Source organism: Poecilia mexicana, unplaced genomic scaffold, assembly GCF_051168715.1.
Source record: "Poecilia mexicana isolate PSO_F unplaced genomic scaffold, ASM5116871v1 scaffold_14, whole genome shotgun sequence".
NCBI lineage: Eukaryota > Metazoa > Chordata > Actinopteri > Cyprinodontiformes > Poeciliidae > Poecilia > Poecilia mexicana.
This window is the reverse complement of record NW_028263383.1, coordinates 6,174,154-6,200,647: the sequence shown is the minus strand read 5'-3', so window position 1 is coordinate 6,200,647 and position 26,494 is coordinate 6,174,154. Positions and strand designations below refer to the sequence as shown.

General features: G+C 37.9%; 1 protein-coding gene across 2 annotated transcripts in view; it reads left to right on the top strand.

Moving 5' to 3' along the window:
* Positions 1–502: 502 nt before the first annotated feature.
* Positions 503–26,494, top strand: part of fat3b (FAT atypical cadherin 3b) — a 76,396-nt gene continuing 50,404 nt past the window's right edge. For both annotated transcript variants that reach the window (XM_014980687.2, XM_088012695.1), the window contains exons 1-9: positions 503–3,469; positions 3,912–4,046; positions 4,158–4,359; positions 10,939–11,057; positions 12,378–12,576; positions 20,489–20,550; positions 22,788–23,102; positions 23,985–24,195; positions 24,996–25,067. In XM_014980687.2, the coding sequence (XP_014836173.2) occupies positions 506–3,469; positions 3,912–4,046; positions 4,158–4,359; positions 10,939–11,057; positions 12,378–12,576; positions 20,489–20,550; positions 22,788–23,102; positions 23,985–24,195; positions 24,996–25,067 (4,279 nt within the window). In that variant the 5' untranslated portion in view covers positions 503–505. The remainder of the gene's footprint in view (positions 3,470–3,911; positions 4,047–4,157; positions 4,360–10,938; positions 11,058–12,377; positions 12,577–20,488; positions 20,551–22,787; positions 23,103–23,984; positions 24,196–24,995; positions 25,068–26,494) is intronic.

The following is a 26,494-nucleotide window of genomic DNA, read 5'->3' as shown; positions in this document are numbered from 1 at the left end:
AGTCACAAGTAATAAATGTATTGCAGCCTTCTTTCAACCAGCTGACACAGCAACATGTAGGGGAGGGGCAGTGCTGCACTAACCCTCAAGCAGCCAAACAAAAACTCTGGTGTTTGGCAGTTCTTTTAGCATCTCAATAAAAGGACTTCATTGGAAAACAATGAAAGTGAGCATGTTCGAACTTATATTATTTTTATACCATGGTATCTTCACACCAGAAACAAACCCATAACTTAAGTTGGGTTTTATATTTGTTGCCTAAAGAGATCTCATTTTATCATTTTCAGAAGTCGGTGTCAAAATGCAAGCCGCTGTTGTACGACCAACTGCGCTGTCATTAACACAGGACAAATCTCTACTCCTGAAATGTCTTTGTAAGTTTTTATCCTATAATGATTATTCAAATCTTCTTTGTAGACATATCTTAAACATGTATCAACTAAATTCAGGTCTGTTCTCTGTCGTTTTTTTTTCTTTAACAGGATGTCTCAGTGATGGAATATTGATGAAGCTTAATCTGTGGGGAAATATGTTTCCTCTACCCACTTTTTTTCTTTTCTTTTGTTTTGTTTCATGCATATTCCTCTGTTTACCCAACGTCCAAGCCCAGTTTTTATCCACACCTAGAGCAGGACAAGGCTTGTTGCTCTTCACCCAGCCATCCTATAATGCTACAATCTTTGAGAACTCAGCAGTAAGAACCTATATCAGAAGTGAGGTGAAAATGGGCATCACTCTTGTGCCATCCTGGCCTTTAGACTTAAAATATTCAATTGAGTCTGGAGACACCGATGGCATCTTTCAAGCTGAGGAGTTTGTAATGGGAGATTTTTGTTTTTTACGTATAAGCACTAATGGAGGCAATGGTGCCACGCTGAACCGGGAGGTACAGGACAATTACACTCTGACAGTCAAGGCATCTTCCCATACTGGTCTGGAGGCCTTGGTTACTATATTTATTAAGGTCTTGGACACAAATGACCTCCGACCACTCTTTTCTCCAACCTTCTATTCATTTGTTGTTTCTGAAAGTGCACTCCTGGGCACCAGCATTGGACGGGTAACAGCCACAGATGCTGACATTGGCTCCAACGGGGAGTTCTACTACTTCTTCAAGAACAGAATAGAGCTCTTTGCCGTTCATCCAACCAGTGGGGTCATAACCCTCACAGGTCGACCCAGGATAGACAAGAGAGAAAGATTTGAACTGGAGGTGCAGGTGGTTGACAGAGGAATGAAACTCTATGGAAATAATGGCGTCAGCAGCACTGCTCGGTTAGTCTTAACTGTGGATAGGGTTAATGAATTTGCTCCTGTTCTCAGTGCAGTAGCAGTGGCTCCGTCTTTGATAGACAAGGACCTCATCTATGCCATACTGACTGTGGAGGATAAAGATGAGGGGTTATCTGGGGACATAGAGTGGGTTTCCATTATCGAAGGAGACCCTTTTGAACAGTTTGCCATTGAGAGATTAGCTTTTGGGAACAAATATAGGGTTAAATCCTCGGAGTTGATCAACTGGGAAACATATCCCTATGGCTGCAACTTAACTTTCCAGGCCAAAGACAGAGGTATACCTCCAAAATTTTCCAATACCCAAGTTGTTCAGTTAGTGGTTACAAAGCAAGACCCGGTATTGGCAAACTTTGAGAAAGATGTTTATGTAGTCAAGGTGAGTGAAGTAGCTCCCCCAGGCACTATTGTGGAGGTGGTGAAAATATCCCCAGCTCCTCTAAGTGTCAATTACAGTTTCAGGAGCCTCTCAGATCCAATGTACTTTGATATAAACCCTTTGACTGGGATTATTATGACCATAAGGCAGCTGACAAAGATATCCCAGGATTTCATGGAGATGGAGGTAGTTGATTATGTCAGTCAACAGCAAGCGAGGGTTCAAATTAACATAGAAGATGCAAATGATAACTCCCCAGTGTTCAGCAAGCCATCCTATGATATTGCAATTAATGAGAGCTTACCTGTAGGGACTGTTGTTCTTGTGGTGTCTGCTGTGGACAGTGATAAAGGAGAAAATGGATATGTAACTCACACAATCAATGGTGAGGAGTCTATTCCATTTAGTATAGACCAGGACACAGGGGAGCTGACGATCACAAGAGATTTGGACTTTGAGTCCTCAGAGGATATTTATATTTTTGCAGTACGAGCCTCTGACTGGGGTTCGCCCTACAGAAGAGAAACAGAGGTTAATGTCACCATTCGGGTGGTAAATATTAATGATAATAAGCCTGCTTTTGAGAAGGTTTCTTGCAGAGGCATGATAAGCCGTGATTTTCCAGTGAACCAGACCATTGTTACTTTGTCGGCCATAGATATCGATGAAGTTGGAATGGTGAGGTACAAGATACTGTCTGGGAACGAGTTAGACAATTTTGAATTAAATCCTAACTCGGGGGCTTTGACACTGAAAAGATCGTTTGCATCAGACAGTTTAAAAAATTCGATATTTAACCTGAAAGTGGCCGCAACAGATGGTGAGATGTCCTCTGATCCAACATTCGTTAATATATCAGTGGTGAGAGGCAGGATGCCACCCGGTGGGTTCACCTGCAAAGAGACCAGGGTAGCTCAGTTTCTTGCAGAGAAAATGGTCTCCAAGGCATCTGCAATGGCTAAACCAAGGTCTGATGAAAGATACATAGACCTTTTCTCTACAAACAAACAAGCTCCACAGTTTGAAGCTCTGCCTACAAGCATTCTTGTACGAGAGGATCTGAGTCCTGGCTCCAGCGTTTTTCAGGTGCGGGCACGAGATGCTGACATTGGTTTTAACGGTCGTGTTCTTTTTTCTATTTATGATGGTAACAAAGAGAACAGCTTCAATATCAACATGGAGAGTGGCCTGATAACCGTTTTGCAACCACTGGATCGTGAGCGACAGGATCGCTATTTCCTGAATATTACCATCTATGATCAGGGAATTCCTCAGATGTCCAACTGGAGACTGCTTACAGTGATCATTGAGGACGCAAATGACAATAATCCTCAATTTTATCAAGACAGTTACTCTGCCATTGTTTCAGAAAACGCAGACCTCGGCATGGAAGTTATTGCAATTACTGCTTTTGACAGGGACATAGGCCAGAATGGACAGTTCTCCTTTAGAATGCTCACCAGTGTCCCTCAGTTTGGTATCGACAGTGAAACTGGAAGTGTATTTGTTGCAAGTCAACTGGACAGAGAAGCACATCCTGTATTTATATTGAAGATTGAAGTGAGAGACAAGGCCGAAAGAGGCACCCGGAGGTCATCAGTAACTACTCTAAGCATAATAGTGGAGGACATCAATGACTGCTCTCCAGCTTTCATCCCCAGCAGCTACATTACCCGGGTACCAGAGGATCTGCCCCCTGGAACTGTGATCACTTGGGTGCAGGCTCAGGACCCAGATGTTGGACCTGGTGGACAAGTCCGATATTCATTGATCAATGACTTCAATGGCACTTTCGAGGTAGGTCTTGTCTGAGTACGCATAATCTATAATGTTTTGTGCAGCAGAACGTCATTATTGACATGCAAAATTTCACTGTTTCCCATGTAATTAGCAGAAATTAATCAATGATAATTAAATCTATTTCCATTTGTGAATCTGAGAAATGTATATATTTTTAAAAAAGCCCCACAAAGTGAGCCCAAAATCAAGAGATATTTTAATAACAATTTCTGTAGCCCAGAGAAAATGTATTGAAATCTCAACACATTTTGCAACTGGTTCATATCTCTTTCAGTCTCAGAAAACCATTTTTTTATACACACAAAAAAAAAAAAAAATAGAACACATGCCGTAAATCCCTATTAGGCATGCATATGTACAGTTTTGTGCAAGATTTTTCTTATATTTAAAAGGCAGTCGATGAAGAAATTGACTGTGCCCAATAAAATTCTCTGTGCAGATCAGTGCCGTGACCGGCATACTGAGGATAAACAAGGAGCTAGATTTTGAAACAAAACAGTTCTTTAACCTGACTGTTGTGGCAGAAGACAGAGGAATCTCAAGCCTTCGGAGTGTCACATTTGTGGAGATTGAGGTGCGTAAAAGAATCCCACATAATTGGCTTATGTCTCTGATGGCAAACAAACGACATAAATCCACACACTTTCTTCCATCCACATTAAAATCAACTATCACTTTTCTTCAGGTGGCGGACGTCAATGAAAATTTGTATGCCCCCTACTTCCTTGACTTTGCTGTGAAAGGTTCAGTAAAGGAGAACTCTCGCACAGGAACAAGTGTCCTGACAGTCATCGCTAAAGATGATGACAGGGGACGAGATGGCGTCTTGAGATACTCTGTCCGTGGAGGCAGCGGACTGGGCACTTTTACCATCGACGAAGACACAGGTGTGACACTGGATCAATTTCGAAGCCTATTTATGTGAAGTGGAAATCCAATAATGTGCAGCACAATGCTTAGAATACTGATAACTAAATGAATTGCAAATGGGGAACCTTACCAGGTCAAAAGCCTGTAATGACGGGTTCCACATATGTATGATTGCTGTTCCGTTTTGTGTTTTTCATTACTTTTGTGCTTTATTTTGGTAAGTGACGAAACAGCCTAACCTTGTGACCTCAAGTTTCTTTTGGAGAAAAAAAAACAAAAAACACCAATAAAAAAAAAAATGAATATTAGGCGTAGAAAGTTAGGGCAGTGTGTTGTACAGCCTTAGTGAGAGTGTAGCTGTGACCTCACACAGGAGCTGTGTACTGGGAGATCATTACTGTAATGATGGCAGCATGGTAGCGACAGTCGCTGAGCCTCAGGCAGCACCATATAACTGATCTAGTGCTGTGCAGATAACAGTGATCAAGGGTGTCCTGCACAGCAGCCCACCGTTTCTAAGTATTGAGAAATAAGTGACTTATTTAAGAGGCGTGACCCAGTATGAGAAGGTACTTGAAATACAGTAGGTGCAAGATACTGCAATAATTTTTCCATGAAGAATCGTTGCAGGATCTTGCCAGAACAGCATCTACTGTATGTCACTGGAGGTTTTAGACCTATTTTTCTGCATCTCTCTCTCCGTGCTGGTGAAACATTTAAACTGGGTTTGTTCAGTTCTACTTAACTGCGGAGCGCTCTGGGAATGAATAAGACCTTTTATACATTTGCTGGCTTTTAATCTTGCTGTTGTCGCAGCCAATGTTGTAAAAAGAATTAGCCAAAGTGAGAATAATAAGTATTTGTAACTTTATTATTTAAAGCTGTCTGTCAGTCCTCTGCTTGCTAACATGCTCCTCTGAAATGCGCAAGAAGAAAACCTAAAACAGAAATGTTATGTATTAGATGTGACTTATTCAGTGCTTGGTATTTTTAATTTATGGTATCCATTTTAGCATGCTTTAAAGGCTCTTTCTTTTTCAAAACAAAAAATATTGCTCTCTTGTTTTAACATTTTCATGGTACCTATACAGGACCTGTATGCTTCAAGGTATTTGACAGTTCGTATTGGCAGACATCATAGAACTGATTAATGAAATTAATTAGTTTATGATTTATAAAGCTGCATATGCGGACCAAAAGTTCTGTGCAAGCAGTGGGAGTACAGTGAGGAGTAACTGCAATACTAATTGGAAAAAAATAAATATCTACTAATATTCCCGCTCTGAACTTTTGCATGCATTAAGTGGTACAAATAGTGTTTTCTCTAGTGCCCTTTTCCCCTTACCTCATGTTGCACTACTGTATATAAACTACAATGGAAGCTTGTATTGACATTTAGCGGGGCTAATTATTATTGACTATAGTTGAGAGTGAAGCAGATGGACAGAGAGAGTGACACTCAGTTAACTTTTATGATGTGTTCCAGTCTGTCAATTAAACTAAAAGCACATTTTTATATGAAAAAGTATATAATTCAGCATTTTTAAATTCAGTCACAAGTATCATTCTTGTTAATGACGCTTGTTAATGGTATTGTTTACGGTTATCACCTGAATGCAGCTCCAGTGTAAAAATATAGTGCAGTGAATTCCAAGACTCATTAACGCTGTGGTTGACATTCCACCAAATATTGATTTCGGGACTCTTTTAAGTTAAAACAATAGAATTGTTCCTTTAAAAGTGAACATCGACTTGTTTTCTTTGCATTGTTTTTAGTTTTGAAAGTACAGCATTTTTGATATTTGACAATCCTCCATTTCCTGCAAATAAGTGTTCAAATATTATCTGAATTTTTATTTAATACTTTAATGTTTACAAAATATTTTATTAAAAGACAAATACAACCAGAATTAAAAAATGCATTTTTTTTCAGATTATAACTCTACCTGTTAAGAAAGAAAAAACAGCTAGCCAAACCACACTAACAACACAGTTTTGAGTTCTTCCTTTTGTTAAATCGTGAATTAACTGTAATAAATTCACACCAAGGTCTGATTACTGCATGTTGAATCCAGAAAGTACTTAGGCATAACCTGTCTGCCAGCACGAAGTAGGCAAATAAGTCTCAAAAAGCAACACATCATGAAAAATGCAAAGGCAAATCCTTTTTCCGACTATATTTACATATGCAGTCTCATATGTTTACTGTCTAGTTTGTGCTCATAAAGAAACAATGTTGGAATACATGAAGAAGCCCTGCTCGGAGTCTTCATTCACTTTGGTGTTAAAACCTCAGTGAGGAACATCACAGACAGTGAGAACGTTTATTGAGTGCAGATTTTCCAGGGGAAATCAAACTGCTTGTTAGAGCAGAAACTAAAGGGAGAGAGGAGTGGAAGTGAAACTGAAGAGAGGAAGGAAGAGGATGCAGGGGGGGGTCTGGAGTGCATAAAAAGTGTCAGAAGAAAATACAGCTTTCTTCCTTCCAGGTTCTTTTATGTTGTTTTTTTTCTAATCTGGAGTTATTTGTTGTTTTTCTCTCCTAATATAATAAGCATAAAAAGTACCGAAGCCATTTTGTGTCAAATGAAAAGGTTGAACAAGGAGATGTGTAATTTGATTTATTTCATTGTGCTGAAGAAGTCAGCTGTGGACAGCACTTCGGTCTGTCCTTCTATGGTGCATTTTGCTGCCGTATTGAGTCCCTGATCTGGCTGCATGTGAATCTGGCTCTCACTGCCAAACTAAGTATATGAAGAAAAGGGGATTTAGACAGAGAGAGATGGAAAAAAAAATGAAATACGGATAAAATTAGAAGGAATGAGGTCTTGTGTTTAGGTTCTTTTAACGTATGTCTTATATCAGCCCTGCTCTTAGTTTCAAAACAGGCTCTTTGATGCATTATGTAGGGCATGACGCCTTCGTTGTCTGGAGTATTTTCCACTGATAAAGGCCTTCTATTCCTCTATTTGATATTTAGATGTTTCTTCCATGTCCATTAAGGCACTGATGAAAAAAACGTGGTCACTTTATCAAAAGAAATGTTGGATCCTTTCTGGCTTATATCCAAAGCTGGCTGAACTTTAAACAAAAATTTGTATTCCTGTCATTGGCCAGGGAGGACTAAAGCTTCCCAATTTCTCATTGGACATCTGTCAGGAGCTCCTCTATTAGTGCACTTTGCAAGCTCCATATTTGTCACAGTCAAGATAAAGTACTTGTTAAGTCACATGGAGACATATTTAAGAAGCATACATTTCACATTTATTAAAAATTAATGGGCTGTACTTTCATGTTGCATGCAAAGCACTTTCTGAAGAGAAAAATGATGACAATATTTTTTAATCAGTCTTGGCATTGATCATTTGCTAGCATTAATTAGATAGTTAGGTCACTAACATGTTTCTCATGGATGGGGATGTAAACGAACCTGATGGATGGATGTTAAACCTTTGCTGGGCTGCACAACTTCTGAATTAGAGAAAGTGGCGTGACCCTTCAATTTTTTCTTGTCCACTCTTTCAAGTGTGTTATTTATGGTGAGAATGGAGGCTGTCAAGTCCGATTCATATTGAATCTGGTGAATGGTGGCTGTCGGTTTTAAAGTTCAAAGAGCTTTTGAAAGAGCCAGCTCTGTTTTCCTTGTCTCTCTGTCGGGACTATTTGACAGCGATGAGATGTGTTTTGAAAAGGACATGGTCAAGGACGACAGGGCAAGCATGTGTCTCAGCAAACACTTTTGCTATTCATTGCATGTGTTCTGGGTTGGCTGCTTAGTCCTAATTTAATTGATGGTTTCCCCATTGTTGGCACCTGATTTGTGTGAAAGTACATGGGGAGTTTGTGGCTGACTAGCAAAGTTAGAGAAGTGACGTATAATAAATATTATATATCATGTTTTATATACATTTTATTGAAGATTGTAGGAGTTCAGGGTCAGCATTAGAGACACACTGACGAGTCTCAATATGTTTATTTCCCATCTTTTAAAGGGATGAATGCAGATATGGTCATGACCTGACTTGGAGGAAATCCCTTGCTCAGCTACAGCTTAGTGAAGCCTCAATAATATCAGCATTATGTAGAAACTGGTGTTCCAATCACCATAATTTAGGGTGTCCAAAATAAGCAGATAATGGCCAACCTTGTGGGGGGTATGTCTGCATCAAGCAATTTGCAAATTAATATTTGAAACATAGCTTAAAGCAGAGTTCAAAACTTCAAGTTCTATGAACATTCAAGAATTAAAGCCACAAGCAAGTAAAAATAAACCTGGTCGCTGAGATCTAAAAGCACTTCCAGGTTAGTCTGGAACACTTTGCTGCAACATGGTTTAAATATGAAAGATTAATTTGGCACATCATTAGGCACTTTCAGCATCGCAAGGTCACAAAATGATATAAAATACCTATCAGTAGCTATTTATTTTTATCTATTCTAATAACTGTAATTAAGTTTGTCTTTGCAAAGAGACTCTAATAAGCAGCAGGTCTAGTAGCAATATTTGGGTTTTGATAACCATATAAGATCCGGAGTAAATGATTACTTCTCATTTCAGAGCAGTAGTCAAAAGACTGTAAATTTATCAAGTTCTAAACTTCAGTGCCAATTTGTTAGGCAGTTGTGGACATGTGATGCAATTCCAACATCCACATTTCCAGCATTTGGCAAATATTCTATAGCTGATTCACTTTAAATCAGCTCAGTTCAATTCAGCTCAGCTGAACCATAAACAGATATATCGCACTTTTAAAAACATCTTTGGCATGTTTCATGAAATTTAACCGATAAAGCACATTACCAATATGTTTAACTTACAGAAAACGTGTCATCTATTTCACACTCCTGTAATTTGGCCTTGGTATTTCAGAAATATTCCGTCATTAATGAAAAGAATCATTTGGACCAACAACGCAAATGTTTTCTTACTTTCTCATGGCTGTGGGGCAGGAAGGTTTAACGTTAAAAAAATATTCAGCTTTTACCTTTTGAGTATCTACAACATTCTGTGGTTCTCATTGTTGAATTCACTTAGCTTTATTTTGAATAAACGTTGTAGATACTGTTACCACACTGCAAAGAAGGCACTGTAACACAGTGTGCTTTCATTCGCTATTAGGCAGAGCTACTGCATTTTGTTGTACAATAAAAATAATCCATGAACAGATGAGAACAAACTGAGTAGGGGGTTTTACATGGAGAAGTATGATGCAATCAGAATATTAATGCAAGAGATGGTAGATTTGGGCATAGAAACATAGTTTTGAGAGAGAGCAAAGCACATTTCTAAACAAGCATATTTTTTAAAGCCCATTTGCAAAGTTTAGAGAAACATCAGAGATCAAAAACAAGAAATCCTGTTCATATTTGGAAAATGCATGCAATGTGGTTTGGAAGGTGTAATGTCCTATGCAAAGCAAAATTGCACTAGATTGCAAGTTTCCTCAAATGTCATGAAGAAACTGTGTGAAACTCAACCTTCCTCATCTGTATTGTTCTGTCTAATATGAACTGCAATAATTGGATTGCATTTCTTATCAGTGGTCTGCAGTTTGTACTGCTGAATTTACTTGACTAGTTTTCTGTATGCAGTGATGTCAGTCCCACACGGTGTCGTACTATTGCATGAATCAGTTATTGGGCAAAATCATCACAAAGTTTTGCAAAAGAGAAAAAAAAACAAAATAATAAATCCAGCTTGAGCAAGTTTGAATGTGAGTAGCATGATGCCATCCAGAGGAGAGCATTTTAGTCTAAGAGCTATTAAATTTGAGTTTTCAGGCAGAACGGAGCAAATTTGCAAGCAAGCAACAGTTTTTGGAATGTGTGATCATAGTTTTTAAAGGTGAACAGTGTAACATCTGAGACTGAAAACAGAGTCCTTGGGTTTTAGAGGGAAATCTTTCCCATACAACCAGAAGTTGCTTTTTCTACATACTTTATTCAAATTTATTTAAATAAACTGGGATTTAAAATCTTGCTTTGCTGTCCTGGCATGACATATATGAAATAATAAAAAAAAAAGGATTTTGTTAGGTCATGAAGGCATGAGTGTTTTTGTGCCATTCCTAAAAGTTTAGACAATGCAGCATGACTGATTTATAGAAAGTAATAAAAGAGGCTTCCGTTTGTCATCTTGTGTGTGTGTGCGCGTGTGTGTGTTCTCTCTGTCCCTGAAGAGGTCACCAAAGCTGTCAGCCACTCATCTTCCTTAAGGCCACTAAACACGCCTCAGTCAGGGTGTATGAGTGTTTTTTGTTTGGTGCAGGGCAGTTCAGAGTACGTTTAGCACTGAGCAAATAGCAGTGGGAGCAGTTTGGTCAGCTGTGATTAGCTGTAGAGAGGCTGAAGCATTGAAGGTGACTACAGAGGCGCTACTAATGCCTGTGAATGTCACTGAAGCCAGGACACAGAGTTAAGTTTAAATGTGTCTCTTTGCAACAGGAAACTTAGTATTCAAAGACTTTTCCCACGAGACCTTTTAAGGATGTATCCCCTTGATAATACCCAATCTACATTCCACCCACCTAAAAGACATGCATTGGCATTGTCTAACCAAGTCACGGCTGCATTAATGTTTCTGTTTTCCTCAACAGGGGTGATTTATACTGCTGGTAACTTGGATTGTGAGACCAAAAACTCCTACTGGCTCACTGTGTATGCCACAGACAGAGGGGTTACGCCCATGTCAGCTTCAGTTGAAGTCTTCATTCAGGTAATGCTCATTTGCTGAGATTTTTTTTACTGTATATAGTATATAGTGCATGCAAAATATCAAATGTAGAGGTGTGACCATTCATTAACATTACAAGATGATCATACAAAGTTCAAGAGTAACAGACAAAATTAGATTTTAAAGCGAATTTAGGCATTCTCTTAGCAAGAAGCATCACTTTTTAAACATCCTGGTATTTTAAATAGTTTAAGATTTTAAGCAAGCTTCTCAGGGCCCTCTATAGAGAAACAGGCCCACAGAACCACATCACAGATTCTCCTCCATACATGGTACAGTGCATAAGGTGCTTTCCACAAATTAGTCTTTTGTTTCTCGCCAGACGTGTACCTGTGGTAATTGCTACAGAAAATCCAATAGTTGACTTAGAGATTTTGATTGTATGTGGTATTAAGCAAGTATCTTTGTGTTCATTGCTAGAAAGGTTTTTAGTGGTCTGTTGAAAGGTCAGGGGCTTTGTATGTCAGTGATTGTTATTCACAGCTTGTCAACATATAGCTTGGGGTTATGCTGTTTGTGGAATAATGTTGGGGAGCGCCGTAGCTGAAGTGAGAGTAACATAGCAAAAACTCTCCATGTGTTGCTATTTAAAGCATTGTGTTAGGCAATCTCTCTTCTGAATGAACCACTGGACCATTCTTTTCATTTGCTTCAGCTACAAAACAATCTGTTGTCTCATACCTGGAATTCATCACTGTTAGAAGAACCCTCTCACATAAGTTAGAAGCACATTTAATCGGCAGCCCTTTCTCACCTTGGGATATTTGAGTGTAGTGATCTGATTAGGTGCTTTACTCTTGGCCTTTTTTATCACAGACAAAAAATTGAGAAATGAATCAGGAGCAGGTGCTTCTCATTCAGTGACTGAACTGTCTTTGCTCTCCGTGCCTCTCAGCAAATGCTCAATCAACTCGCTGTTTCCCATAAATATTACAGATCTATGCCGTTAGGAGGCAAATCAATTCACTGTGCTTTTAAAGTGTGACATCTATGACATTTTCTGGTAAATAAATTTCCATGTTGTGATTAATAACATATCAACACAGACCTGGGGTCCTTTGATTAGTAAGCACTCCTAAAATCTGCAAATACATTTTCTTCACGCATTCATGCTGAGTCAGAGGGTCATGTTTTATCAGCATTGTCAGTTCCGTTTCCAACACATCAATTTCCAACCAATATATAGTAGATATTGAGTCGGAATGCAAACAACAATGCTTAGACAAGTTCAATATCCAATCTTGGTCTTTTTCTCCTGCCTGTTTCTCCTGGTATTATGATTTCTTATTGTTTCTCCACCAGGTTGAAGACGTCAATGACAATGCTCCTCTCACATCTGATCCTATCTACCACCCCGTCGTCAAGGAGAACTCTCCAAAGGATGTGCCAGTCATTCGTATTCAAGCACAGGACCCTGACCTTACAGCAGCACCCACCCGTCTGAGTTACCGCATCTCTGCAGGGAACCCACAGAATTTCTTCTCTATTAACCCCAAAACAGGTAAGGTTCACAGACATGGTATGCTACATTACGCAAGTATATTTTGCAGTGTAACTTGATGATTTCTTCTAGGACTGCACTACTTAAGGAAAATATTTAATTGTGATATTATTAGTAAACATTTCAATGGGACAGTTTGCTTCTTATAACTTCCCACAATATCTCCTCCAGTCTTCATGAGCTTTAGTTTGCCAGACACCAGAGACAAGTAAAGTAGCCATAGATTGAACTCAAGTAAGAGTTACAGTGCTAGAATATATTTTACTCAATATGAGTTAAAAAAATAATAGAGTAAAAAAGTATTATTAGTAGGCTACGTCGTGTGCTATGATGCAGCACACCTGGGATAAATAAAATTTAGGATCTAAATCCCAGTGGACATCAATGTGTAGGAAACAAAAAGGACAAACTAAAAATCCACAGACATTTTGTCAGTGGTGTCAGGTCAAGGTGTCTTCATCTCATTAAGGCTAAGTACAAGTGTATTTATTTATTTAAGGTAAGTGCAACTACCTTCATTAGTTTCTAAGGACACATGATGACCCTCCTTAGCCATTTGCCCACAGACTAAAAGGTTATAAAATGTGTGGAATGGGTCTGTCACAAGCAGCTCAAATACTCATTCATATGGACCAACATTCTGTTAAAAGGTACAAATGATAAACTTCTGCTACAATTTTTGCTATTTTTGCTATAACCACAACAATTTACCATTTAACTTTTTGTATTTATTTTGTCTGTTTTCTTTGTCATTATGCTCAGGGAACATTGTGCCCCATCTCCTTGCTGCACATTTGACACTTAAGCATATAGAAGTTCTCTTACAGTGAATCGTTATTGCATGTGTTCTGCAGTGACACACACACAGTTCTGCCACTGGTTCAAATACCATACTCCTTATCCTATCCAGAACAAGAGAGCACAGGAGTGATATTGTACTTCCAAGCCATTAAACGGACTTGATGTTTCATGAAATTCCCATCATATACTCCTATTTACACTGAAGAATAATTTATCTAGGTATATTAATATACCTAGATAAATGACAAAATAGGAAGCAGTGGGACAACAGATTTAGGGTTAATTTGGATCTGTCATGCCTTCTTGTTTAGCCTCAGGCTGCTATAGCCTCCAGCTACAATGACAAATGTGCCACAACAGCCCGCTTCTCTTACCCCTTCCACTTCCACACCTCCTTTTCTATTTTCTTAAATCTATAATATTTAAATCACCCCTAAACAATGTAACTACAGGTGGTTTTGTTTCTTATGTGGTGCCGCGGTAGACTTTGTTCAGTTCTGTAACATCTGAAAGATGTTTTTGTAATGTCTCGTGAGAAGAATCAGCGAAGTTCAGAAACATGGTTGGAACTTTGCTTTCTTGACTGCTTTTCAAACTTTTCATGTGACCTCACTGTTGAGATGATTTGTGCAAATTTTCTCTGACATCTGCACATTTCAGATTTCTCATACATATTTTAACAGGCTCACAAAAGATGATTTACACAGCAGCCTGTTAAAATGACATATCATGTCAGAGCACTGCGCCTGAACATCCTTTCCAACTTTTAATCTTCTGGGGAAAAAGATTGAATCACTGTCAAACATTGTTTTGACTCTACCTTTTATAACTTTGGTTTAAGATGATAAAAAAAAGTAAACCATTTGTTCTTTTCAATTACTAATCAAGTTGTATAGAACTGTCACAATATTTGTGCAAAACACAAACTATATTAAGAAAAAATAAAATGACGTATATGTCACAAGAATCTGTCAAATGTGAAGTTTAGGGAAGCCACAGTGGATTCTAAGCAATGATTGACATGTACATTAAAGAATGATGCTTTATATAGTAATGTTTTATTCAAATCCCACACCTCAACCCCCACCCAGTCTTGCGGAGGTCTGTGTTGCTGCCCTAGATTACACTTTAAGTGATTCAACAAACAACCAAAGGCATTTATGAAGCCTTTGTAACTCAAGCATAATTTGCACTCAGGGAACTGTCGATGTAATGATCAAAAACCAATGTCCTATACACAACATGCAGCATGTCAACCATCGTGCTGATGTTAAAAATAGGGAAGTTCCTAATGGTATGCGTATGCATGTCAAAGCTTTAAATCGAAGGTGGTGGCTCCATTTGTCATTCTCTACTACTGTTTGAAAATGCTTTTGTGCATTATGGCTGTATTATTGACATTATGTAGTGAAGCAGACTGAACCGGGGTGAGAAGGCTAATATTGATCCCATTAGAGACATTCTGGCCCTCACTCTCTCATTAATATGTAACCTGGACCTAACACTAAGGCATTCTCTCGCAGATCGCGTAGCTGTAATAATGAGTCAGTGGGTTTGTTGTGATGCATCCCTCTGATGCGATTAGTGTTAATGCAGGTGCAACAGCATATTGAATCAATTTGTTATTCGGCAGATTAGAATGCTCACCCAACAGCTGTATCTATGAATAATGTGTGTCTGCGTTTGTGTGGGAGGGAAAGAGACATAGTGTGACAATTGAATCCATTGATTAATTGTTACATCATTGTGTTAGAAAGGGAGGTTCAGCTGCAAACAGTCAAAAAGCATTATCTCACAACAGCACGCTGCCATATGAAAATAACATTGTTTTTGAGCTTGAGTACTTATCTGTGCTGTCTGTTGTGTCTCAGGGGAGCATTTAGCCATCTGAGCCCTGCTGTCTGTGTCTTTCAAACAACTCAATACTTTCTCAACTTGTCTGTTATTCATTACCTCACGGAAACATATTTATAATATTAATGATATTTTAATACATTTTAATTTACATTCTAAGAAAGTGCTCAGATTAGTTTCAAGCAATATTTCATGCAAGGGAAGACACTGGCTCCCATCAGGGTATGGAAATGGAGTCATTTGTTTCAAACTATTTTTCATTGTTAGCAAAAGGTGTGGTGGGATTCTTGCTCATATGTAAATAATAAAGAGGTTAGGGCTTTTCTGTATTGATTTTAACATTTCTACTGAATAAATAATGACCTGACAGTTGGGTGCTGTTGATCAGACATACCTTTTCTAATTTGAGAGTATTCAGGCATTGTAATGTGACCAATGAAAGTTTGCAAGTTCTACAGTGTGAAGTAGTTACCCCCCTCTTTTCTGGTATGAGATTCTTGTAATGCTATAACCTTAGGAAAAAATACCATAGTGTGTCAGTAGTAAAACAAACATTAAAAACATAACAGTATTATATGGTCTAATTTAATGTGTCCAAAGTCTGTCCCTAAGGCCCTTTGTAAAACTTGTAAGAATTTTGTGTTTCAGTTTAGAAACACTATAGTTTTGGCCCTCCATCAAATGGAAGTGATGCAGATAGATTTTTTTTAGGGTGGGGGTCAGAAAGGGGCGAGAAGTTTTCAAACTTCAGTTTATGTCTTCTTGAATGGTAAAAGATTAGATCTACACAATTTTTTTTCACATAATTTTAATGTTCTGTAGACTTGGATTACAATGCATTAAAACACTCCATGTCTGACCACCACAATTTACTCATCTGATTCATCAAAGACATATTCTGAAACAGGAAAGAAGTACTTTGTCAACTCAAATCTTACTTTTCTTATATAATAGACCAAAAGAAACAATTTTAGGATCTTCCAGCAAATGGTGTGTTAAAAAAAAAGCAACAAAAGAAAAACAAAACAAAACAAAACAAAACACAACACAACACAACACTTAATGTACAATATGTGTGACTAGATAGCTTTTCTGTGGGGATAAAAAACTGCAAGAACATATACTAAAAATGGATAAATTTATTGTCGGGGTTCTTTGACAAATCAGTAACATTAACACCAGTAATATTCCAGTCAAGTTCTTGCTGTCGGCTTTCTATGTCCATTAAATGGCCCATTAAATGCAATAAGATGAATGAGACTGTTCTCTTGGGTACATTTTGAGACAGATCTATAATTGCATGCAACTTTAAGCTCCTTCCTCCAGGATATTTTGGGTTTTGAGGACCAAGTGCGATTTGTGGGAATGGGACAAGGAATGCTTTAAAACTCTGTAGCAAGAAGTAAGGTCTTGTAAACAAAACACAAAGTTACTCGGTACAAAGATTATATTTTATGTCCCTTTCCCTGGCAGGCTGCTTTGAATGATACTGTGATTAAATATTATGTATAAAGTAATGCAATACCTAAAAAAATATAAATAAACACCAACTATTTTTTAGATTTTACAGTAATCTTTCTTATAATGCAGACAGTGTTTTGGCTTTTCTTGTTCTGTACTTTGTAAAATAATGTTTGGAATTAGGTAGAAAACATGTTACTGTTGGAGATACTACGCCTCTCAATTAAAGAAAAACCCACGAGAGTTAGCATGGATTCTGAAGATTCAAAGCCACTTTGCACATTTTAACCTTTCTACATTTGTGACCTTGAATTAATGGTTTCTTACTCTCGATGTGACCTTTCAGTCTATGTTCAGGCAGGTCTCCTAGATATAAACTCCTAGTGGAGCAGTTGGGGGGGGGAGATTGCTATAGTTAATACAGTGTCTGTAAATATATAATTTTAATCATATGATCTGAAATTTATAATTTACGTAATTTTAAAAGAAGTAGGATAAGTCTGAATTACGTCTCCCTGTTTACAGTCTGAAACTTTCTTGGAGAGATTAACTAACAAACTCCAGCTGATTCATTCGCTTTCGTGAAGTGAATGTTCATAATGTTATGAATCCAACTCCTGACCTGTCTGCTGAAGTTCCAGATTGTTTCGAAAAGTAAATCTTGGATGCAACAAAGTAAAGCATTTCAGCTCGCAAAATGTCAATCCGATGGCTTGAGACACCGCAACAATTCCCAAATTGCATTGAAGCTGAGCTTTGAATGAGAGAAAAATGTGTAAATGTGCTGTGACAGTTTACAGTGCTGTCTGCTTAGCTCTGGCTGTGTGATTGACGGCGATACCTCTGGGGTAACAAAAAAAAACAAAAAAAACCCGAAAAAACAACAGATATGTGTTGACACAGGGTGTCAGATGGAGCGTTGCTTCTAAAAGCATATACGCTTGCGGAGTGTGGTGATAGAGTTCTGGTGGCTGTGTGCCCTTTAGTATCAGCCTCAGCTGGATACGATTGGTGTTAGATAAGGAAACTAGCACACAATTAGATAATTGACAGACAGGCATCTAATTCTGATCTGGTATTGTGTGCGGGAAGCGCATATATATTCATACTATTCATGAATCTGGTTTTTGAGGACAAATACACATTATTAGACATGGGACATGTATCTCATGCATTATGTTAGCAAGGATAAATATATAACTCAGGCCAAGATGAATAATTAAGATGCAACAGTAAAAATTCTTCCAAAAATGGAGCTCAGTGACTTTTAGCTTCAGAGTTTCAGCATATTTAAAAATGGAAGCAGTCATTCCTTCTTAAACAGCCACACTGCTGTTTTTGTAAGCCTTTTATGCTAAAAAAAATACCCTCTTTATAGTCCTATGTTTCATTTTTTTATGTAGAAAATACAAGGAAGCATAGTTTTAAGATTGCTCTGAACTTTAATCTGTGTATTAATATGAGGCTGTTCATTGAACCATCACCCTACTTTTTTCCTCATATGTTTAATTAGAATAGAGTGTAGCTTAACTTCAGATATGCTGTGAGCTGTAGATCATTGATTTTCATCAGAGTTGTTAAACTCACCCTGTATTCTGCTGAACAAGCCCCTCCTCCCCTTCTGTTACCCCCCCCCGCCTATAGCTTGTGACCGCTGCTCTAGATTTACTCCTAATTTACTTAATTGAAGTTAGCCTGCGTAGCAAGCCCAAGGTGACACTGTGATATGTGCAAGCACAGAAATGTGTGAGTGTATATGTGAAGCTGATTTTAGAGTATTCACTGGGTGTTGATTGCACAGTGCTTAAAATGCCCCAAGTAGGCCCATTTCATTTTAATGCTTCATTACACAGAAACAAAAATACCATCACCATTAAGGTGCATTGGCTTTAATCATTCAGCACAAACATCCTTAAAAAAATAATTATAAATGTATTTTGTGTAAATTATACAATATTTTCAACAGACAGGCAGACAGACCTGTCTGATTCTTCTCCACCCGGACATTTGGTTTGTTGGTCAGCAGCTGTCTGCCTGTCTGGAAGTCCCATAGGATCTTGGCTCTGATGATCTCAGGCCCTTTTATTTGTGTCCCAGCAGAATTTGAGGAAACATAACTTGTACTTAGCACAGATGTTACATAAAACTGTGTCACTCAGTGGATTTGACCCCAGTTAGCCTTTTTGTCCTCTGCTAACATTAGCAGATCACAATCACACACACACGTGTGTGTGTGACTTCTCAGCTTCACTATTCCTGGTGTCTAAACTTATAGTAGCATGAATAAAATCGGTCTTTACAAACAAGCGGTGGGATTATTTGTATAAATCAAATCTGGGTCACCATTTTTCCATATGCAAAATCAGAGTTTACATATATGTTTAACTGACAAAGGCGCCTTGGACTTGTGAAGCAGTGGTGTTGCACTGCTGCTGATTTTTTTTTCTCAGTATGTTCTTTTTATTTTTGAGTGAATGATAGTACCCTTCTCTTAAATCTTTCTACTGAAAACATTTATATAACTTAAAATTCTTCTCCTTGCTGAAGATGAGAGATGCTGTTCTTGGGGTTTTGTGGCCCCTGTCATTTGTTTCATTGTCATGCTTATTGTGATAAATTTTTGTTTCTTTTGTGCTTGGCCCATTCTATAAACAGTAATATTAAGCCTGATGGCCAAAGACTTTCTGATGCTTAAAAAGTACAAATGTTTTGCACCAACATCTCAATAAAACTATTTGCTCTCTATATTAAATACAGAGACAGAAATGATTGGCAAAACAATATTGTAACATCAGATACGGTGTATTTATTGGTTAAAGACTGTGGCCAGGATTCAGGATTCACTTTCATGGTAGAATTTTTCAACATACAAATATTCATCCATCCATCTATTGTCCATACCTTGCAGGGAACAGGGAAGAATGGGGTATACCCTATTGACATGCATGCACATACTCATACTTGTTTTGAGAGATCAATTGACCTAAGATACAAATATATATTATATCATGAATAGATCTTCTAAGGATAAAAGCATTCTAAAGGAAAATGTATTTCTCCCTCAAACATATTTAATATTATGGGATTTTTTGTATTTTTACATAGATTTTTACATAAAATTGTAATTTGCACTCTGGGACAAAAGGCACACTTTAAAAAATTAAAGCACCTATTTAATTTAATGGTACACTCTATTTAAAACTCTAATATTGTCCAGGTAATTAAGCAAACCTTATTTGCCTAAATTTGCTACATGATACTAAGCAAGTGTAATATCCTTAAAAAAATAATAAGCATGTAACAGGATATGGATGGTTTATTTTTGGTGGGGAATGGCTGCTTTTGTAGCTGTAAGACAATGTCTAAAACATGTCTAAAAATAGGCCAGTCAAAAACGATTAGTTAAAAATTGTGTATTTCCTAATCTTCACTGCATTCACACTTTGTGAAACCATCTAGCTATCTGGATAATCTGCTTCAATACTTCCTTTTATCTGCTGCTTAAATTGCTCTGGTGGGTTGTTGGCTAACCAAGTGACCCTCAGCTGCACGCTGCTCTGAAACATGTCCCAAATGCGAATGCCTTTGCCAGAGCTGCAGGCTATAATTTTGTAGAGCTTGTATGAAGCGCAACAATAAAGCAAAGCCAATTTCAAAGATCTGTTTGTTTAAATTTTACAATATGAATTTTTTTTTTTTTTTTTCACCACACATTTGGGAGACAGCTTAACAGCATAATTCACACGCTGTAATAGAAAGCTTGATCTTTTTTTTAAGTTGCTTTTATCATTTTCAGGGCTGATTACAACCACTTCGAGGAAACTGGACCGAGAACATCAGGCAGAGCACTTTTTAGAGGTACAGTAAGAACCCAACAGTATCCATAGCTTATTGTATTATTATTTATCCTGCCCTGCCACCTGCCACAGCCTGCTATTAACAAAGACAGGATGGAGGACAACTTTGGCAGGTCCTAAAGGCTCCATAAAATGTGATGAATGACTGTGGTTTTGGACCCTAGGTTTTAGATTTTTTAAATGTAATCACTCACCATTGGTTATCTTCTCCACTCCAGGATGGAAGCAGAGAGGAGAGCAAGTCGTTCCGTCCAGCATTTTGATAAGTGCAGACACTGGGCATACAGATAGCTCTGTGATTACCATTTCTGTTGCAGCTGCTGCTCTGCATGCAGATGAACCTGATAATCAGAGATTCTTGACATTAGAGACATGAGCAAACTTGTTTTTCATCCGACTTTTCTTACAAGTCATCAAATGTTAATGAATCTACAAGCACTTTGCCCTTGTTGGAAATGGAATAAAATAACCTGCAGCTGACCCACAGTTCTGCTGCGTGGTGGCATTGTTATGTGTTCTGTGTGGTTTGCCACCTGAATTGTCTAGACACTTCTTTCTTTGATTGCCTTGTGTACTAATTTGGAGTCTAGTTTATGACGGTGCACTACAAGGTGGAAGCAGCAAAAGCATTTTAAAACAAGCTTTATTTAGATGACACATATCATCATTTTAGATTTTCCAATTCCTACTGCAGTTTTTACTAATATTGTTACCCTGAAAAGCCTTCTTTGTGTATTAACAAACTATGAAGTCATTGTAATTCATTTTTGAATTCCATAGTCAGTACATATTACATGTATTACACAATAATAGATGAGTAATTAAGCTGCCAAAACATTAGTCACAATAAGTTATTTGGCCCTAAAGAGTCACTTTAAGCTGATGCTACTCATATGGTGGTTGGAATGGCAGTTGAAGCATTCAGATGACATTTTTAGTCAACCATTTTCTCCTTTTTCTGACTCAGACAAAGAAAAATATGAAATGCAGTTACAGCCAACTATCGTGGGTAAACATGCAGGGGGAATATCAGGAGAGACTAGTTATAAATGTTTTAATAACTTAATCTGATGACATTTTTACTCATATGGTGGTTGGAACGGCAGTTGAAGCATTCAGATGACATTTTTAGTCAAAGAGTTTCTCCTTTTTCTGACTCAGACAAAAAAAAAATATGAATTGGAGTTACAGCTAACTATCGTGGGTAAACATGCAGGGGGAATATCAGAAGAGACTGGTTATAAATGTTTTAATTTAATCTGGAGACACCATCTGATGTTTTGTACTGATAGAAGATACATTAAAAGGAACAAAAAAAATCCATACATATTCTTTTACTCAGTAAACCTCCTGCACATAAACAAAACCACTGTTAACTTTTTGTTCAACTAACTTTAAGAGCCAATGAATAAACTATGTTTGCCCTGAACTTCACCCAAAACTCCAACTGTTTTGTCACACAAAGGCAAACATGTTTCCAGCAGGAAGACTACTTCCACAGATCTTACATTTCCATCTTAGATTATCTCTGTGGCAAGAGTATTCTTTTTTTTTTCTATGAATGGAGACAATGTTTCTATTCAGCAAGGTGTTTTTTGTCAAGAAAGCAAGAAAAACATCAGCACTGTGTTAACAGAATCAGTGACAGGCTTCCAGATGAAAGGTTAATCAATGCTATCATCCATAGTGCATGCCTGATTTTGAAAGCCATGGCATAAAGCGCTACATTGTAAAAGTGTATTTCAGAACATGTTCAGTACTGATGGACGTAATTTGTTTTTCATATTTTTAAGATTTTTAGTGTTTATCTGTATTCAAATATGAGCTTATCAGACTACAGTGACATGCAATGAAGGCATTTAAATGAGTTTGTACATTTGACCTCCAATTTCAGCAGAAGTGCTGGTCCATCTGTGCTATCCACTGTTTTCCACTCCAACTCATGCTGCCTGCCTGTAATTAATAGTCTTGTGAGCAGTCAGGCTGGCAACAATGATTTTCACTCTTATCTGATCCAATTGATCAGCGATCAGACCTCTGGCTCTGCTTCAGGCAGATCAATAATACAAAGAGATTTCCCGGGATCTCGGCTCCACGTGGCCCTGCACTCACACAGCACAAGCAATATTTAAGATGTCAATAAATGGACGCACTTGCAAAGAAAATCCCTCACAAATGACAAAGCATGTTGTCATTATATCATATCTCTCTCTCTTTGCATGTGTGCTGTCAATGTAGGTCACCGTAATTGACGGCCCGGTGACGACCCGCCAGTCCACCGTTTGGGTCATAGTCCACATCGAGGATGAAAACGACAACTCGCCCACCTTCCCCGAGGTCACTTACCGCATCAGCTTGCCTGAACGGGACCGAAACAAACGGGGTGAACCTGTTTATCGGGTCTTTGCCTATGACCGTGACTTGGGCGCAAACGGCAACATCACATACAGCATTATTGATGGGAATGAGGATGAAAAGTTCAGTATTGACCCAAGGACTGGTATGGTGTCCTCAAAGAAGATGGTCACAGCAGGCAGCTATGACATCCTCACTGTGAGTGCTTCATAATAACCATAAAACACAGCAGTTAGCAGCGTAGCTGACAAAACTGTAAATCATACGCATAAATATCAGGCCACAAAGATCCTTGGTTGAGATAAAGTTGGAAGCTATTTTAAGCACAAAGTTGCTCCCCTTCCTTGATTTACTTTTTTTTTTTAGATTCATTTTTCTTTCTTGAACAACCTGGCAAAGTTAGCAGAAGAAAATGCATTTTCCATTTTTAAACTGGCACAAGTCCAGGTATTTTGAATTTTCCACAACCAATAAACTCAGCAGTAGCACCATAAGATATACAACACAAGTTCCGTCTTCACATCTTTTTTTGCTTTCCACAGAATTGTGCTCTTGTTTTGGTTCCTTTTCAAACGTTCCTCCTCTCAAACACAAGGTCAAATTACAACGGCTGTGCCGGTTGTCTGGGGACGCCTGATTTTTTTGTACAACTGATTAACTGATTAACTACACACAGCCCCACTGTGCCATGTATTGTTGCGCTCTCCTTTTGTTTCGCTGGATGAGAGCTCATGTCTCAGTTGATGAGGTAGCCTTTTTCATTAACATGGACAGCAACACCCAGATTTTCTCTCCTTGAAAACTCAGCGAGCATCCCGTAAAATTTACAAGCACGTGGGCATATAGGCTCTTCCATTAGATCAAATGATTTATTTTTTTTTAGCTATTTTACCATATGTTGGGAAATGTGAGGTGAGCTATTTAAAGACTTGCTGGCCCATTTATCACTTTAAGCTGTAGTTTATAGTTTATTTAGCCTGATTACATGCATATAGTACTAACCCTAGATTTTGAAGTTATAAGGCTATTTATGAAATTGTGTGCGCTTGTCTCTCTTTTTCGTATCTTTTCTTTTCTTAGATAAAAGCTGAGGACAGTGGTATTCCATTGTTGTGGTCTACTGTCAAACTCCATGTTGAATGGATTCGCAAACCTGTCCCTTCGCCCATGCCCCTGCTCTTCACCCAGAGGTCCTATAATTTCTCAATTGCAGAGACATCTGCAGTTGCTCAGCCGGTGGGAGTGGTGGCTATCAGCCAGTCAACGACACCTGTCTGGTTTAGTATTGTTGGTAAGTATATTAACATGAGTTGCAAAAAAATATCATGATACAAGATTAGGAAAAGGTCAAATAGTGATGTGTTATTCTTCAGAGTGAAGTTCTGTCGTCATACTTAGTCGAGGTGCTGCACAGAACATATTTTTGTCATTTTATTTAAAGCATACATAAATCCACGTACAGAAGCAAGACTATGTTAATCTTCTTTGAATGGTGTCAGTATAATGCAGGCAATGTCCAAAGCTCTCATATGCTTTTACCAATTTTAGTTGAGTCCAGTTTTTTCAGTTAAAAAAACTAAACATAATCAAGAACACATTTTCATTGATCTAAAAACAAACCAGGTGTCACATGGAGCCAGAATTTAACATTGTAATTGTCGGTGTCCACATGTAAATGAAGAACTAATATGTTGTTGATGCACTATGCCTCTTAAGTTCAAGTAATTTGATTGGTTAGTTTATTGTTAAATCATATCTTGCCCCTGTTTCTGAGACTTTTTTTTTTAGAGATAATTGTTTGACAATTGTCTCTCTTAACACAGAGAAATGTGCATAATGTTTTCGTTTTTCTCACACTACTAGCAGAATTGCTTTGCAAGTCAGCATTTTTTACTTTTAACATCATAATCTGAATTCTTTTTCTTCTAAATGCATTTGCATCACCATCTCTACTAACAGTTATTTTCAAGACAATTGTAGGATCTTAACTTTGCAACACTGCATGCAGATGATTCAGGGCTTTCAAAACAAAAGTAAAGTTGGACTTCATAAATGTTGATCGTTTTGTGTTTGTATTTCCCTTCTGTTTAGGCGGCCGGCTTGCCAGAGAAATGTTCTACATTCCACAGAATGAATGTGGACGAAACTGCTCTCTTGACACAGGTCTGGTCCAAATTAATTTTGCTCCGCATCTCTTGCCTAAATGCCTCAGGTGTTGAGGAGTTCAAAGATTCAGGAAGTGTAGCACACAACACGAGGACTTTGTTTAGCTGAAGGCAGTGTTGATTGATCTAAGTTTGAGAAAGGATTCTCATTCTCGAACTGTACCAGTTTGTTTTCTCTGACCAGTCAGGGGAGATTTATTTCATTAGTTCAGCTGAAATGCTCCTGCTTCACTGAATAAATGTGTTGTGATACAGTGTGCTTCTAACTCCAATGCTTCCCACCTCATGACAATTCTCCAGATCAAAGTGTATTTTTACAAAGTACTTACAAGCACACCGCATGGTGTTTTATCAACTTTAATATAAATCACAGGCATCCATGGTTACCTTTTTAGTGGATAATGACAAATATATAAAATATTAGCATACAGTATGAACCAACAGAAAGTATCTCTGTAGATTTGCTGACCTCAACATTACAAATGGGAGGCATGGCCTGTTTGCATTTTATTCAGCTTTATTTGATACATTTTTGGTGAATTCATAGACTATATGCAGCAGTGATCTCTCAGCTCTTGATGGTCAGGTGGTCATTAAATATTGAAAAAAAATCATATGTATGCACAGTGAGTAGTCACTCACTATACACCCTTCATTTAAGAATATTATGTCTCACAAGAGATGCTTTACTAGTTTAGATAAAGTTTTGTTAGATATGGATGACTATGTGTGTAGCTATGTTCTTGAAGCCTTTTTCTGAATTATGAGAAACAACACAAAACTGGGTTACATGAATGGCCTATTCTCTTATTGTTTTTTTTTTTTTCTATTTTGAAGAGTTACTATGAGAAATTGGCCCTTGTGATATGTTTATAGCCCAGAGAAGTCATGGATTACTAATTAAAAGTTCATAGTCACTACATTTGTTGGACTTTTCTTGGAGTGAGAAATGGCTGTTGAAATAAAAGAAATACTCAACATCATGGCTTTTTACACATTCTTACCAGAAAGGCCAAAAAATGTGGAACTTGTGACCCTTTTCATTCTGTTCTGACAGCGATCGGTGCCATTGAGGAGTTCATGGTTTGTAACAAAAGTGTGAAACACAAATTAATCGAAACAAAACTTCTGCGCTTATCAAAGTTCCAGCTCAGACATTGTGACACGGTATGTTTGTATAGATAATTTCCAAAAACCGGGAGGCAGAATTAGACTCGGAAGAAACCTGTTGGGGATTACAAGCTTTTGTTTTTCAAAGTGCTGTGAAATTGATCCCCTGTCATGTAAGATTGACCAACCCACCTCCCAGGAAAAATAAATAAATAACGTGTGAATCTTAGTGGTTTGCTCCCACTCAACACGCATCAGAGCTTCAGTGAAAAATGTCCAATCAGTATTCATATGCTGAGGGGAGCTCAAGCTCCA